Source organism: Lepeophtheirus salmonis, chromosome 9, assembly GCF_016086655.4.
Source record: "Lepeophtheirus salmonis chromosome 9, UVic_Lsal_1.4, whole genome shotgun sequence".
Lineage (NCBI taxonomy): Eukaryota > Metazoa > Arthropoda > Copepoda > Siphonostomatoida > Caligidae > Lepeophtheirus > Lepeophtheirus salmonis.
The window spans coordinates 3654219-3672024 of NC_052139.2; the positions used below are offsets into that span (position 1 = coordinate 3654219).

A 17806-nucleotide genomic window follows, 5' to 3' on the forward strand; every position below is an offset into this window, starting at 1 on the left:
AACATAATTAAAGTTTTTTTTCTAAAGCTACTCTACGGAGCAAAAAGAGAGAATATCATTAGAAAATTTTGATCTTTACTTTCCAAAAATGTGAAATAAAAAGGGGTGCGCACTATACGGGGATCATAAAATTTTCAAAACTTTTTTGACTTTTCTTGTGCCATTAAACAATTTCATAAGGAAAAAAATCTTTCAAAAACTAATAGTAAGTTAAAAAAAATGGCAATCCAATGTTATTTTATGCAAAATAACTAAAAGAGTCTCCTTAGCATCTATATAAACAAAGTAAAGAGTTTTTGCTTTTTTTCATAATTTGATCGAGATGTGCGACCTAAAAACAGTGTAGGGCAAGTTAATGCAACTGAACTCAACTCAGATAGGTTAAGTTAAATAACTTTTAACTTAACTAATTATTTTTTTAAACTGCATTATCTTAACTTAAACATAACTTGATTAAGTTAATTTGTGAAAGTTAAATCTATTTTTTTATTCTCAGTGAAAATACTAAGAAAAAAACTTTCTTTAAATAACCGTTAGTTCTCCGAAAATTTAGTTAAACACTGTGTCGACACTATCTGTTTTATCCAACTTTGGAGCTGGAATATTCCACAACAAATCGTTTTTTAAATTATCTTCGATATTCTTATAACTTTACATATAGTTTAAAATTACATAAAAACTCAAAAATATAAAATTCTAGCTTTCTTGACCTACATTTATTGATTTAATTTCTCTTGCATTGCTTTTTCACCTTGCAAGAAAAGTTGTTGGGAGTTTGAATCTGTATTTTTCAGTTGATCATTCAATTGGATATAGATAAAATCCCAGCCATACAGACCGACAGAATAATTAATATCGAAATTAAGGTTGGGTGAGTTAATTTAACTTAAAGTACTTTAAAGTTAAACTTAACTAGTAACAAAAATTAAACTTAAAGTACTTTAAAGTTAAACTTAACTAGTAACAAAAATTAAACTCTAAATTTACTTAAACTTAACTTGTTATAAAAATTAAACTCTTAATTAACTTTAACCTAACTAATTAATTTTTATAGAAAACAACATTAACTGTAACTCAACTAGTTATTAAAAAATAAAATCATAATTAACTTTAACTTAACTACTGAAAAAAATAAGTTAATTTTTCCCATCATTCCCTAAAAATGCCCTTGTAAGACAATGAAATTTAGCATATGTCTTTTCATAACAGGGATAACTTTTCCACACTCGCCGTAATCGAAATTTGAATAAAAGTTGAAAGTCAACCCCGCTTTAATATATGTACATGTTCAACAATATCACATAATTAGATCATTTACTACTTCAAAACAAACAAATCTATTGTGGGAGCATACACAATATATTAAGCGCAATTTATGAAATAAGCATCATGACGCAATAGAAAATAAGTTCAAATATATATAAAATAAAGTATATAATCCTAATATGGTTCAAAGAAAGGAAAGCAATAAAAACACAACCTTTATACGAATCTATGTATTATGTATGTTTAATAGAATAATTTATTTGTTATTCTTTAGAATATTACTTTTATCATATTATATAACATTATTAATACAGTAAACATTAGGTTAAATGAATTGAAAGCATGTTGTTTGTTTGGACAAATGAAAGCCACATATTGTATATAGATGAATCTCCCCTCTCCAAGTCCATGTTTCCATCAAGAAGTATTCAAGCTCCCTTTCGACTCTTGCAGATCAATATAACAAATCCCACCATCACCATCCAAACTTAATAAATAGGCGATATCCATATCATCTAGGGTATTTAACACTTTTTCCTGTTCATTAGTCCCTTTTGAGCCAGACACACTTTGCACTTAATCCTCTTTTTCCTCTATTTGGTTCATGATGTGAGTTCGAGAGTCCTAAACAATGTAACTAATCCCTCTATGAATTAATGTAAGTAGAGTCTAGTAGACCAGAGCGAGAGAGTTCTCTGATTGTGTCCTTCAATAGTAAGTACGTTAGTAAATACTACGAATGGAGACATAGGCAAGAAGCCAAAAAAGTTATGTTCGTTTTGTATACATGTTATGTAGACAGGACGATACATAGGATGTTTAAAAAAACGGAGAAGTTAAAGAGAGAGACAGAGAGAAAAGAGGGGGCAAAAAAAGAAAAAAGGGGGCCAAAGGAAGAAAAATCTGATGTCAAACCATACAATCTGCATGGAATCAGAACCATACATATGTATTGCACATTAAACAAATAATTAGTATATCTCTGTATATGAACAATGTATTCAAAGAACACTTAAGGCAATAATAAGCCTATACGTAATCCCTGTGAATCTTGTAGGAAGGACAGAGAAAGGGCATAAGAATAAATGAGCATGCTTTGAAAAGGAATAGAAAGTCATCATCTAGATTCTAAATATATTGCACAATCAGAAATGGAATCATGTGAACCACAATCTCTGAGAAATGATGCTTTTAAGACTATATCTTATGATTTTTTTTATTGTAGACTATTGTCCTTCTTATTCTAACATAAAAAATATTTAATTTTTTTCTTTTCTTTCTTTTATAACCCTATAATGCCATTATGTTAATAGATTATTAGTATTTTGATATCATTACCAAATCGATTATTGATTTTCAAGCAGTTTTATGAGGAGAGGGATTTTAAATGAATAAGTAAGAACCTCACATTCTTAGGATATAGAAGGTTTGGAACAATATAAAGAACCGCACATCAGTATTACTTTATCTGGACATAAAAAAACATTAGGAGGTACAAAATTAAAAAAAAAACATTAAATAATTAAATAAAATGAAAAATCTTAATAAAAAAAAGGTTTTAAATTGAAACTTGAGCCACTCCATTACTACTCTACAAATACTAAAGGGCTCATTCATTAGCTTTTGCTCCATTAGCCCCAATAGGTTATTTAAGCGCCCCATATATAAATATATTTTTTTAATTAAAATCCTTGTCCATTTCTTAAAAAAAAAAAAAAAAATACAAAATAGGGGCAGATATTTATAACTTTAGGAGGCCCCTAATTACAAAAAAGGATCTGTTAATCAAACAAAGTGAATAATAATCACAAAAAAACAAAAAATCCCTCTTTGAAACATTAGCCCCTTCATTACTAATCCTCAGATACTGAATGGGATTATTCATTGACAGCCTCCCCTTAACCCCATAGCCCCAATATGTTAATACGTGGCTCAATTTTTGTTTTTGAAATTATTATAAGCTTAAATAAAAAGTGCTGAGCGTTTTTCGCTAAATGTCTTTTGAGAGCTATGTCTCACAATTAAAAAAGCTTAAAGTATGCTTAAAGGTGAAACGTACACTTTAAAAAAAAGTCAATTTACAGTTATGTCTTTTGTACTGTGTTTCAAAACGGAAGTAAAAAAAAAAGAGAAAATTCGATAGATTCTTCAGTATTACTACGAGAAGGTGGAGCAGGCTGCAACCCATAAAATTTGGGTTGTTTATGGACCCAACACAGAATGTAACGGGAAAGCAGTGGTTCCAACAATTCCGTTCTGGTAATATGAACGTCAAAAATGTCGATAAAATAATGGATATCGTGGAGTTGGACCGGCTTGTAAGCACTTATTCCATTGCCCAGGAACTGAAGATTATTCAAATTACCGTTTGGAACCATATATATCCGAAATATGTTAATTTTATTGTCAAAATAAAGCGAAAAAACACTCCGAACTTTTTACTTCACCTACTAGTTTTACAATATTTAAAAAAAAAATTTAGTTTAAAAATTGAGAACTTTGTATGATTCTAAGTAACACTTAAGAAAATACGTTTGCAATTTTTTATTTTCAATGATATATTGATTATCATCTATAATTAGTACATCTACGCCATCTTGCAGTTATTGAAATTTATATAGTTTGCTCAATCCCCATAGTAACAATGTAGTTTTTGTATCAAATTGTTTACACGAGGATTGTACCAGTCATGTATCAAATATGATACATATTTGCTTTTGTTACAAGAAAACATTTAAAAGAATAAATATTAGAGGAAGAGATAAAGGAAAGGCAAAAAAAAAATATAAAATATATAGACATATATATTTTTATATTAAAGAAAATCACGAAAATGATGACAAGGAAGTTTTTGAATAAAAGATCCTTTTCTATATTTATCGATTAAAGAGGCAATTGATTTATGTAGATGTGAACAGAGGTCGTACTCAAGATATATCTAAGAAAGTTTTGGCACATCATTCCTTTTTTTTTGGACATGTATCTCGATAAAATATTAACACTAGTCTATGCAAGAAAGGTTAGACCAAAAATATAAGTATTGGTACACTTCATCCTCATATAATCTTATATTGATACTAATTATAAATAGCAACTACCCTCCATAGAGTCAACATGTAATAAAATAGGATAGGTCGATTTCAACCGCTAAGTACGTCGTAGTGATCAACACCAAGGGAAAATGATATCTTGATGTCACTCAAGGCGCAAAAATGACAAAAAAAAAAAACATTATTAAGAAGATATTTCAGTCTCCAGGGAGGGTTAAATTTCTGGGCCGTGTTCAAGGCAAGGACTAATCGATGTGTCGATTTTAACGAGAAATCTATCAACACCATCAATTGCAGCAGGATGGAGGATGATAAGGGGAAATTTGCTCCATCCGCTATAAGAATCGCTTCGATGATTGCGGCCGAGGGTAAACATTTTTATAGAGAAAAATAGATTAATATATGCCCCCAGTTTTATTGATTTTTAACTGAATTAATCATGGCTGTTTTCCTTCAAATGAAGGTTAGGAGAAAGGCACCACAACTCTAATGGTGCCGCCCTTAGTGGCAATAATGACTTCCAGGTGGCGGCGGTAGGCCTGGCACACACTGCAGATGTATTCATCTGTCATGGCATCCCAGTGCTGGCTGACAGTGGTTTGTAGGTCCTCAGTGTTGGGATCACGGACCTTACAGGCCCCTACATCTTTCGGATACATGTCGAGAAGTTGGTATCAGGGCTGAACGGGGGCCAAAAGTGTCTTTAACTCCTCCGGATCCAGTTTGGCATTTTTGACAGAGCCCTTCTTCCTCTCTTACGTTTTGGACTTGTTGATGCCGCAGATGGTGGTCCTAGAGACGCCCAACTGCTTGGCGTGCGCGAATGGAAATCCGTCGATCACGTTCAAGTGGCATTTGCTCGACTTGTAAGTAAGCTTTGGAGCTCAGGTTTCTTTTATTTTCTAACTAATTGTTTATATCGAAATATGAATTAATTAATTTCAATCACTGAAAAATTATTAATTTATTAAGTTTTCAGATTTCAATGGACCACCTGGTATAATACATGAATTTGAAAACATTATTAATAGCTAATATTATTCATATTTTGATAGTTTTTCAGTGAGAAGTAGGATTTTTGGTACTTTTGTATTAAATAATTTGGTAAAAGATACTAAAAAAACGCTAGGAATGGCCTTTGTAACAATGCTATGTCAACTTAAGTAAACTAACAAGAAATAACTGAAGTTTAAAATTAGGGTTCCTTTGGGATCCCCTATTATTAGTTTGTGTAATAAATAATTACAGGGTTTTTAAGATTGTTTCCCCCTTTATATCTTATAAAAGAAAAAGAAAATAATGCTTCAGATAAATTAAAAGTCATCAGTGAGGAGTCTCTTGGGTGTTCCACTTTTAGGAAAGGGGTCGTCAGAGGATCAAAAACGTTGTAAATTACTCAATTAGATCAAGGGAAAAAACACATTCCGATACATAAACATTTAGTCACTTTTCACATCTTTAATAATAATCTCCAAAAAAAATTAATCGCATTATTAATGCATGTATTTTTATGAAAATGAGTGTTTTTTTAATCATTGACAAAATAATTTATTATATGACACAAAGCCCTAATTAATAATTCATAACGTAATTAAACAAACCTTTTCATTATTTTTTAATATTTTCCTTTGACTAAGAAAAAAAAACCAACTATTACCACAAAAGAAAAGGATAAAAAATAACTTTTAAACAATAAGTTAAAGAAGGGTTTTGCTCTCTAGTCCTATTCAAAAATATACTTTTTAGAATTTTGATATATTTCCGCATTTTTTTATGTTGTTATGGATCCAAGTATATCTTATACCTTGGCTATTTGTCCTTATTTACGTTTTTAGCAATAGAAATCTAAAAAAATATGTAAAATATATATTTTTATTATATTTTTCTAAAATAAATGCCTTTTTTGATAATTTTGCGTAGTTTTTGGACATAAAGTATAGATAAAACAGACCATTGAATGCTAAAAAAGACATTAAACTAAAATATAACCATTTTTAAATAATAATTTTTATATATTTTAATTATTTAAGTATCAAGATTACGCTGTGAAATGAAGGGGGGAAAAACATTAATGTGCGCGGACCGCAGTACTAAAATTGAAATTGTATTCTCCCATCTATCAATCTTATTTTCTCTTATATTTACCCATTTTTTGTGGAAAATGTATTAATATTTTCGAAAGATTTACATTTAGCTCAATTTCTTATAAAACAATATTCTTTTAAATACCCATTTGAAAACCGGAATGATATACCCGTTATATTATTTTACATATTTTTTTAGACTTCTATTGCTAAAAACGTAAAATTACGACGACAAGTTTTTGAATTAAGTTATTACTAAATTAATTTAGCAACATGTATGTTTTTATTAATGAACTAAAATTAATCAAATGACTAGGCAAAAGTGATTTACACCTCAAATTACATATCCACAAAAAAATATGAAATGTGAAATAATATGCAATACTACTTATGATTTAGGACTACCTGACAACACATTAACGGTGTTGTTTATGCTACGTACAAATTCTAGCAGGGGTGACTTAGATATTTTCATTGTATCTATATCAATTACTCATCGAAACAGGATGCCCTCAAGACATAAAATTAATTAAACATACATGTTCATTAGAGATCCTCCATCATATGCTGCGCTACACAGGGATATCAAAATGTTGAGAAAATGTGATGGATCCAACGCGGATATCTTGAAGGAAAACTGTTGAGAGTGCCAGTGATTTGCATCTCAACAGGAGAATGCCGAGCCGATGCACCAATAGATCCATTAGATAGATAAAAAATCAAGGATAGGATTAGTACCCTGGTTTTTGACACCACTTCTGTCATTCGTAAGGGAACCACTAATCTTATATAAAACCAATTAGACATCCTGTTATTTTATCTAGCATGTAGACAGTACATACTGAAGGTGGTTGTAGGCTCAGTTTGGGATAAGTTGTTACGGAAAGTTCAGTCTCTAGAAAATACTTGGTTTAAACATTACAAGGACAAATGAGGTAACCCGAATAAAGAACATACAAAAAACCTCACTATTAAAATATTATGCCTGAAAGGAAAAAGGTCAATTGTTTAAAGAAGATGAATAATCAATTGGGCTAGATCCTAAACAGCCCCTTGCCCTAATTATATTTGACGAGGAACTCTAAGTACTCTCATGCTGATAGCCTTGGGGTTATGCCAAAGGGAGAGGGTTTGCACACTCCTTACCACCCTAGGGGCGACCCTCTACCCTTGGCTCGGGACCCATTCAGACTCCTGTAATATCAGTTTTACTAAAATATTTACAAACCTATATTTTAGATTACAACTGAAAAATAAATTAGATTTTCTTATTGTTCCAGAATAGCATCTTTGTTAGTCACACTGAATATAGGTTCAGATTGGCTTCAAGGGCTTGTTCAGAGTGAGCTGGAGCAGCATAGTTTTGCAAAAAAAAAAAAATATATATATACCATCAAAATGACACCACAACGAAAAACTGTGACCTCTAGCTTTCATAGTCTGTTGAGAATAAAATGTTCGAGGTAAGGAACAATAGTTGTCAACTTTGCAATTTGTGAATGTGGTTAAAACATGTTTTTAAACCACCTACAAAAAAAAACCAATTTGTTAAAGCTTCTGGTCTCCATAAGATTAAATATTTTTTTACATATTATAAAACTATTTTGTAGAATTTCTTAATTAAAAAGTTCTTAATGAGGGAAAGACGTTTTCGTATGTTTCTATGGCATTATGGAGCCCCGAGTCTATGAAGTCCCTGGATGTGCCTGCTGGAAAATTATCTTTCTGTATCCCATTGAGGCAAACTATAAAGAAACCTCCCCCCTGAATCCAGTGCCACCTTTATGTCATAGTCTCCAGTAGAGTTCCTACTACTGAACAATTAACTGCATTTCAGAAGGGAACAAGCCTTTTCTCAAGCTCAGTAGATCCATCCTTCTGTTCTTTCTTGAGTCCAGCTCTCTCACGTTAAAAAAACTCCTGGAATTTAACTCCTCTCACCGTCAAGATTCTCGAAAGGTTTGGTTGAACGAAAAACCTGCCGAGATCTTCCCTCAAAGATTCGGCGACCTGACAAATCGACAGAATGCTGAAAAGAGAGGAAAGTTTGAGCAGAGATCTGACTTGAGTTAGCTTGAAGTAAGCTTCCACCCATCTGAGGATGGGATGGGTGTCTGGAGACGTTTGGCAGGACAGCATCACCAGAACAAGATAGGCTAAGGGCACTCAGTGCAGCAGTGACAAGTTGGCCTTTTCGTTTCGGTGACATTCTTGTGAGAATATTAGAAGACCTTGCTATGGGAAGGCAGGTGTGTTTGCATTTAGAACAGGTCTGGAGAACTTTAGGAGATTTGTCAGAAAGGATTTTGGGTCTGCCGAGAGGAACAGGGGAATCAAGAGTCTTATTCTTTTACTTGCCGACCTTACAAAAGTAACAGCAACAGTCAACTTTGGGATTAGGGTTGGCACTTCTGGGGATGGGAAAGTTGTTGAATTAATCTACAACCTCCAAGAACTTAAAAGCCGCAAAAATAACTATTGGCTTTGAGGTAGAACTTCACTACTCAGCCCGCTTCCTCAGGAAGAAACGGCAGGAATGGCAGATCGAATTTGATAATAATATGCCAACAATACATAATCGTACGGCGACCAAAAGCTTCAAAAAATGGGGGAAAACTATTTTTAGGTGGTTTAAAATCATGTTTTTGACCACATTTCGAAATTGAAATGTTGATAACTATGGTTCCTTACCTGGAATATTTTATTCTCAAGTGACTCTGATAGCCAGATGGCACAGCTATTCAGTTTAGGGAGTAATTTTGTTGGTATATTTTTTTTACAAAACTTTGCTGGTCCACCTCACTGTGTGTTGCATCATGGTCAAGAAATGAAGACTAAATGAAAGCAACAAATATTTATATGCACAATATTCGGTTATTGCAGAGAGAGGAATAAAAATGATCAATGACTATGGGGACATAAAAACTACAAATCACAAGCAGAGAGAGTATATCCTTCAAGCCGTAGAATATAATAGGCATTTATTTGATTGTTTGGAAAATAATATTTTCATTAAATAAATTATTAAGAAAAATAATCACTTTTTTTTGTATGCTTTTATTTATAGAAGTCTAAGAAAAATAATATAAAATGATAATCAATCTGATTTTTAATTGGTATTATAAATATTGTTATTTAATAATAAATTGAGATAAGTTTATAATTTTTCGAAAATATATATATCTTTTTTCAAAAAGATGGGTAAATATAAGAGAACATAACATTGATAGATGGGAGTATACAATTTTACTACCGTGGCCCGCACACATAAATATTTCTCTCTACCTTCATTTCACCGGATAATCTTGATACTTAAATAATTAAAATATAAAAAAATTATTATTTAAAATGGTTATATTTTAATTTTATGTCGTTTTTTTGGCATGAAATGGTGTGTTTAATCTATTCTTTATGTCCAAAAACTACGAAAAATCATCAAAAAAGGGATTTTGGAAAAACTTTAAGGACGAATAGGTAAGGTATAGGATATACTTGGATCCATAACAAAATAATTTCCGAGCTTCTCACATATTAAAGCATGGGAAAAAATGCAAAAACATGTACAAATTCCAAAAAGTATATTCTTGAATAGGTCTAAATTGCTGTACCTACCTCAAGTGTAAGCATGCACCAAAAAGTTTTATTGAGCATACATAAATCAATAATATAATGCATGAAAGAAAAAGACTTCATGCAAGTTACTAGAATACCATAATATATATATATATATAGCTCCCAAAGAGACCTATAGCTAAGGAAAAACAATTATTTGCAAATTTATTGAAACATATTTCCCTCAATAAAGGATTCAAAAGGCTTTGTATAAAAGCAAAATATTATGTATATTATTATGTAATAGTTCTATAATTAAAAACTATATATAATGGAATTGAATGCCTTATAATTAGTGATGAAAATCGTCTATATTTTTGGCATGTTAAAAAAAGAAGCAAGAAATTAACATGGGCAATCATTACGATGCATTAAATCAGCTGCAAACAGCTCCGACTAGATAGATGAAAATAAACAAAGACAAAGGCAATAATTATTCCGATGTCGATCCTTAATCGTACTCTCAGTCCAACAAAAACCTACAGTTATAACTCCGAAACAAATCCTCAAGGTGACTTCCTTTGATTGATTCATTTATGATATTATATTTCCCAATTGTTCTCCACGAAGGAAGGAACTAGCCGTATTTTTGGGGAAATAGACAGTTGAGTCTAAGCAGAGGAAGACACCGATAAAGTAATTAACACATACATAAATGAACGAAAATTCGAGAGATTTTATCGCTCTTCTAAAACAATAAGAAAACAAACTTCCGCTCAAGAATTTTGAGTATCACTTCATTGAGCTTAAATTAGATGAATCTTAGTTGAACGACGTGATAACAATGAACTTTGTAAGAATTGGAAATAGGGCATATACATAATTTTAGACAAATCAAAGATAAGAAAAAACATTCTTGACTGATATACGTGACGCCTCCTTCTATTGTAGTCTCTTTGGTTAGAGTTATCTGTATATAGGACAGAGTGGTAGATGAATTACTATAAATGTAGTATAATTGCGGGCAATCCCACGCGTACTGTCAATATATAATGTGTCTTGTAATAAATGTTTCAGGAAAAAGCAAAAAAATGTTTCATTAATCTTAAGTGCATCATAAGTTAAATTTACAAGAGTTATGTACGTACGTGTTACTAATACATAAAAAACCCAATCTCCATATTTTGAAAACATTATAGAGAAAAAGATATACTAATTTCGTTCCTTCATATTGAAGACTCTACTCGCTAGAAACTTTCTTTGAAAGTACTACTTCAATCCAAAGGATAAGAGGCCTTTTCATAAATACATGTGTATATTTTTTCAAGTTTTAAAACAGCTTAAGAAAATGAAGAACATAATGGTGCCATTTTGTACCTTGTAACTCCTTTAGCCATATTGTTTAAAAATCTTCCTTCAAATGAGAAATAAATAAATTTGCTTTTATTTTTTAATTTTTTTTAATTACTCGATTTATGGAGCGTAGTCCCCATAACACCTTTTAGGTATTGACGGGATCGAACTGTATGTGTGAAGCCCGCAACTTTTCAGCCCCTGTGTTATGTACAGTGAGAAAAATTCAGAGTGGAATGGGCAAAAAACCGATCATCGACATGGTGACTGACAATATGATGTTTTAGAGGAAAGAAGGAATAATGCTCATGACGTTTGATTAGATCAACTACAATCAGCTCTAAAAAGGGAGGAAGGAGAAAAGGATATACACAAAGACATTTCCTAGAATTACTCCAATGTCGATCCCCAATTCCACTCTGAGTCCAAAAGGACTTACAACTATAACTCATCAACAAATCCTCAGTGTTACCTCCTTCTTTTATGAGTACACACGAATGTTTCATCACGTTTTGAATATAATTGAATCTATTTAGGAAAGGATGTTCACTACCCAGGAATTAAATAATGACAACTACTAAGGAAAAAAAATCATTCTTCCGATTATCAATTCATAAAAGAAACTGAGCATCTACAAAATACACCAGCTTTTCATTACTGTTTATGTATACACAAGGTTGTGCACTAAAATTTAAACAAACGTTGGCCTCAGCCAGATCCTGAACAAATGTATTGTGACGATTTTTTTGTTTATCTAATAGCATAATCATTGTCAATATGACCTCCATTTACCTAAAACACTTCCTCCACAACTTCACGGAATGCTCAACAGGTTTTGATGATGTTCGGAGAGAAGAGCAACACACTTGATGTCGGCCTTGAAGGACTTCCCGCTGTTCTGTGAAGTGGCGCATGTGTGCATGTCCAACTTTCTCTATACATATAAGTCCTATGTGTTCATGTCGGGAGAGTTCAAGGGATACGCTTGGGTGTTGTAAAAGGCTGCACGCTGTCCTTCTGCCAAGCTTGCAAATTCTTGTCATTTTGAGCTGTTTCAGAATCCTGTTTGAACTTGTAAGGCCTTCCATTTGTCTTCTTGTCCATCAAACGCTTCACCATCGAGTTCGGGACCTCCAGATAGATACTTAGTTTTCCTCTCTTCCTTTAAGTGGATCAGAGTGTCACCCTTGCTGCTGATTATACCCAGGCCCATGATAAACGGGAATCGGGTGAGGTTAAAGTTTGTATAATTTTCGTGCACGACCCTGTACAATAAAATACCATGAGCAAAGAGGATTTTTCTTAAAATGAGTCTGGAGGACATATTTGGTATTTTCAATTATTTATTATCTTCAATTTCTTTAATAAATTATTCTGATTAATCATTTGGAAGCACCACAAATATTATCTGTATCTACAGATAGAGAAAATCCCCCGAACGTTAATTAATTCATGAAAAGTAATACTACTTAAAGGGCCACATCGAAGCCAAATATACTCTCATAAATCAAATCAAGAGACTAAAAGGTAATGATACTCATTTAATAATTAATTATTATAAATACTAAAGACTTACTAGGATATTTTCCCCATCATTTAGAGTGACACTCACTCCACAGTGTTTCACCACATTCCCTTCAGGTCGTAAGGAGTCTAATTCATAGCCCAGAGTTTCCATACCAATTGTAGCAGCTGCAGCAATGGCCGAAAACCCTCCAAGGGAATTGACTCCGGTATTTAATGTGAACGGAGTACAAGGAGTTGACTTGGAGCGGGACTTTTTCTTTTTGATGTCTAAAAGACATCCTCCTGGTGCTGAGTTATTGGATAAAGGTAATTCTCCATTTCCATCAGAGGGGCTTCCATTTCGTCGAAAGAGTCCCACAGAGCTCTTTCGGCGAGAACCACTCGAGGTCGGAGAATTGGGAGGAAAGGGAGGAAGTTCATCTCCTGCAGTCTGCTTTAGCATACCTTATCCGTTCTGAATTACCATCGTCATTTTGGCGGTGGCTGAACCAAGGTGTCTACTCTTTGTTTCATAAAGGGAAGTGTCACATTGTTGAATAATTAAATATGTTTATTCAGTTAATTAATGCAAAAATTAGGTTATGAAATCAGCAGGGATGGATGATATGGCTTCTAACAACACATTAAAATAGTTATGGTATGCTTGTCCAACCATCTATGCATATAACATTTTTGTATACATAATAATAAATTCTTCCTTTTATATAAAAGGTTTCTTTAAAAAATTGACATGTCTCTCAATGTGATGATATCATATTCTTCTTACATCATCAAACAAAAAATTAGAAGAGGAGATTCAGGACCAAACAGTCAATATTCAACACAACAAAAACAAGCATATTTTTGCAAAGAAAAAATCATTTCGATACGTGTAATAAATAAGACTCAGAATTTAGACATGTAATTAAAGCTTCATTTGAAATATTTTTTTTAACGATTTATGCTACAGTGCAAATGATTTGTATAATAAAAAAAAGACCAATGAAGCACCCTTAAGAAAGGCACAATTAAATATTTGATTATACCTTTCATAACTTTATACGGGATCTCGCTGAAATACAGCTTCCAGTCAAATGAATTCCTTGGTACAGTGGCGTCCACAGGATATTTGGGGGAGGGGGGCAAGATTTTTGGAATTTTTTGACATTTTTTTCAAAAATCAACAGCAGTTGATCAAAAATTGAATTCTTTAATTTAGGGAGGGCTGGACATGCGGACCCCCCGTAGTAGATCATATTAATTATATGAGTAGATACATCATAATATAATGAAACCTTAAAAAGGCTCATAGAATCTACAGCAATCTGTTGAGTATAACAGAAAAATATGTATAATGATAATTATTCTATGAATAAAAAGGTGATTAAAAAATTAACAGTTATGAGTCATTGTAAAGTGTTGAACTCATAAAAACATGAATTTACATACATAACTTATTCTAAATATTTGACATGAATCCCGTCACATAAATTGTCCAAAAACTTTATTTCACAGTCATAATAATTGAACTGTAGATAGATGATTATATTGCATAAGCAATCGAGACACACATGCCTAGGTAAATACAATTAAAACAGCAAAACAATTATGTAAGACTGATCTCCGCACCTTTAAAGCCGGTTTTTGTTAATAGATTTAAACATAGTACATAGTGTCAGTATAAAAATAATTTTGAACAAAAATCAAGTTAAGTTAAAAATCCAAACGTATTTTTTTATTACAAATACAACATACAGCCCCATATTTCATACTTGTGACAATTATAGGCTCAGTATTCAACTATCTGATATGAATTAAGATACTCAAAAGTTTTAGTTTAAAACCTTTAATTGATCTAAGAGACTTATATTGTCCCCATGTGTCCCATTACAATTTGATGTATCATACAGACTACTGGGCAAGACAAACGTATTTTGACACAACACGCAACCAATCATAGTCTATGACGTCACTATTGCTAGAATTCTCAATTTGATGAGTCGTACCGACTGCTGAGCAGGAAAGGCAGATGTTGATACAACACGCAACCAATCCTTCTCTATGACGTCACGATTAAGAAGCGTGTTGGAAGTCAAACCTCAGTCGTATACGCACTATGGTATAACCTTGCATTTCTTTACATTGACTATAATTCGGCAAAAAGTACAAATGTAATCTCCACTCAATTTTGAGATTCATCTTTAGTGCTTGCTTTTGTGTTGACGGGCCGGAAATGAAAAAAAAAACTGAATAACATATTCGTGTTTCTACCAAAAGGAGAGTACGGTACACACTTTATTTATTAGTATAGCATATGTAGAGCCATTGTTCTCAAAAGATCCAGACGAGGATGTTTTACACTTGATGTTCCTTTTTATCCTCTAGCTTTAGACACGAAAACGAAACACCTTTCAACAAATCCACTTGTCACAAACTAAAGCAGCAGCCACAAACCTTTCCAAAATATCATGTGAAAAAATAAATTTCAAGCGCACACATAGAACAACGGTATGGAGTAAAGTGTAGTAACAAATAGGCAAGTATTTATGCTTTTACTATTCCATACTAGAAAAGATAGCTGAGAAGAGGGCACGGAGGAGACAGAATGAGTAGTAGTAATAAAAGAAGGGAGGAAGGAACAGAGAAATCTACTATTATTTATGCTAAAAAGGAATAAAACTTTTTCCACGGCGTTACTTCCCTGACACAAAAATAAAAAAATGTATTTTGTGCTCAGGCGTTGATTGGGGAAATCAAAATTATTTCTTGTTAAACTCTGCACAATTCTTTATTGAATAATAATTCCATAGTCGGGAAGAATGATCAACTGATTTTGGGCCTTTTTCTGTTTCTTTTCCGAAGAAAAACAGAGGCGACCTGCAACTAGAATGATGAAAATCCTGTGTAATTTGGATATGTTAAAAAAAAATGAAAATAAATATGGTAACCCTGTTTAAATTGTCTTAAAAAACTGCATAATAAAATAAGCAAAGCCAACAGAGAACTAAGAGCGTCACAACCAAAAGTGACGCAGGACTGCAATTCTTGAGCTATCAGCGCCAGAAAATCACCACCAGAGATCTATAAAGTGCAGGGTTGTAACCACTCTACTGAGTGACTGCAAAAGGCACGCCAAAAGCTTCCACAGGATCCAGATCAAGTCCAAAAGAATTTGTTGCTGAAGGGATGAATGAATACAGTTGAGGCAAGATGACAATCAATGTCCTTGTTCGTGAATTTGACAGCAGCCGGCTATTTTGATTGATAATGTGAATAAGGTGTCCGTGGATTTACATCCAAATTTTTGTATATTTTTTAGAATATACAAATCTGTATCATTTTCAAAAACGGGAGCCTGTATAATTGAATGGAGGAGTAGGAAAAGAACTTCACTATTCAGCAATTTAATAACAGCTGAAAAAAATCAATGCTCACATTACCAATTAAAAAAAGAACAGGCCAACTAAAAAATTAATCCAATTCCCATCACTACTTACGAGTATATATGTATTTAATAAGATTTAATGCTTCATAATTAATAGTCAAATAATAAGACATACTGGTCAGAATTATATTATACATCATCCGGATGCCATCTTTATTTTTCTCTCTCAACCTCTCCTTATAAAAAAATGCAGTAATACTTAAATTATCGTAAGAGAGACCGACCCTAAGTGTTGAGACTCGGTCCAAAACCGATTTTTAAACCTATATATTTTTTTGTGGCTCAGCTCTTTTCTATACTGATGTGGACCGATATTTCGATCCAAGCCGTGATCTCAGAGGGTAGACCAAAATATAATAGTTTTGAAATCGTGGACCAATTTGTTCAGTCTCAAACTATTGACAGGTTCTATTATTCCCTATTCTGATTTATGATTGGCACAAATATGATTTATGAATGCTTTAACTTCACATGATCTTATTTAAAGGTCGATGTCCAACATTTTGAAATACAACTGACGTCATTCACAGTTCATTGATAGAATCAGTCGAAACTGAATTTTTCTTTGAGACCAGTCCAGACTGAACTTTTTTATTTAGTTGGGTCCAATAAAAAAGTTTAAAGGTTTCAGACCGGTCTAGTATTTTAAGACCGTCATCCAACACTAGGGATCGTATTTTAAAATCTAAAAAAAGAGGAGGGTGTCTCTATCAGTGACGAGTTTAGGTGTTAAAGGGGGAATATGACATAATGAATACTAATAACATTTAACAATACCTAAAATATTAATAAATTTGGATCCTTGTACAAGTTTGATCTTGTTTTTTATACTTTTACTTCAAAAAGTTTATATATGTCTTTCCTTATTTTTAAATCCTATTAAAATCAACTTAATCCACTATAAAAAAAAGCAAACATATCAAGAATTTATAAAAAAATGTTCTTGCAAATTCTTGGCATGAGGTAAAAAGTGCATCTGCTCAGTAGAGTCAATTATTTTGCTTTTTTTCAAAAAGTAAAAATATAAAGATTTTAAAGTACTCCTTTTGATTTAAAAAGAAATACAATTGACGATTTTTTTTTCATTTTTATGAATATTTACAAAAATGTAATTTGGTTTTTTTAACATAATTCGTAAGCGTATTAAGGCTAAAGTTAAAAAACAAGGGATATCCTTTCGTTTAGAAATTTTATTTAACCAAATTATATCTAACATCCAGGTCCGTTGTGATGGGGGGGGGGCATTATTGAGTATCTTGGTCGGAAAAATGGGATGTCACTAGGAATTTTTGATTATGTAGGTAGTGACTTAAAAAATTGAAATGGAGGTTTTTTGTGCAAAAATAAAATATTCCTTCAAATTATTTATCAAAAAGGATTTTTAATATTTTTGGGAAAAAGTTAAAAAGGCCCAATCTTATTTATTTTTAAAGTCACATATCAGGGCTAGAAAAAAAAATAAATCCTACCACTCTATCTTTTAACATCCTCAACTCAAAATTTTATATGCTCGTAATGCAGTTTAAAGAGAGTTCCAATCATAAATACGG

General features: G+C 32.3%; 2 protein-coding genes across 14 annotated transcripts in view; both read right to left on the reverse strand.

Moving 5' to 3' along the window:
* Nucleotides 1–17806, reverse strand: part of GramD1B (GRAM domain containing 1B) — a 63993-nt gene that overhangs the window by 18783 nt on the left and 27404 nt on the right. The window lies entirely within an intron of this gene.
* LOC121124656 (uncharacterized) lies at nt 12636–15247 on the reverse strand. Its single transcript, XM_040719848.2, has 3 exons — nt 15083–15247; nt 12882–13334; nt 12636–12825 (listed from the first exon to the last, which is right to left on the reverse strand). Exons 2-3 carry the CDS (start codon nt 13272–13274, stop codon nt 12775–12777), a joined length of 444 nt encoding a protein of 147 aa, XP_040575782.1. The 5' UTR covers nt 13275–13334; nt 15083–15247; the 3' UTR covers nt 12636–12774.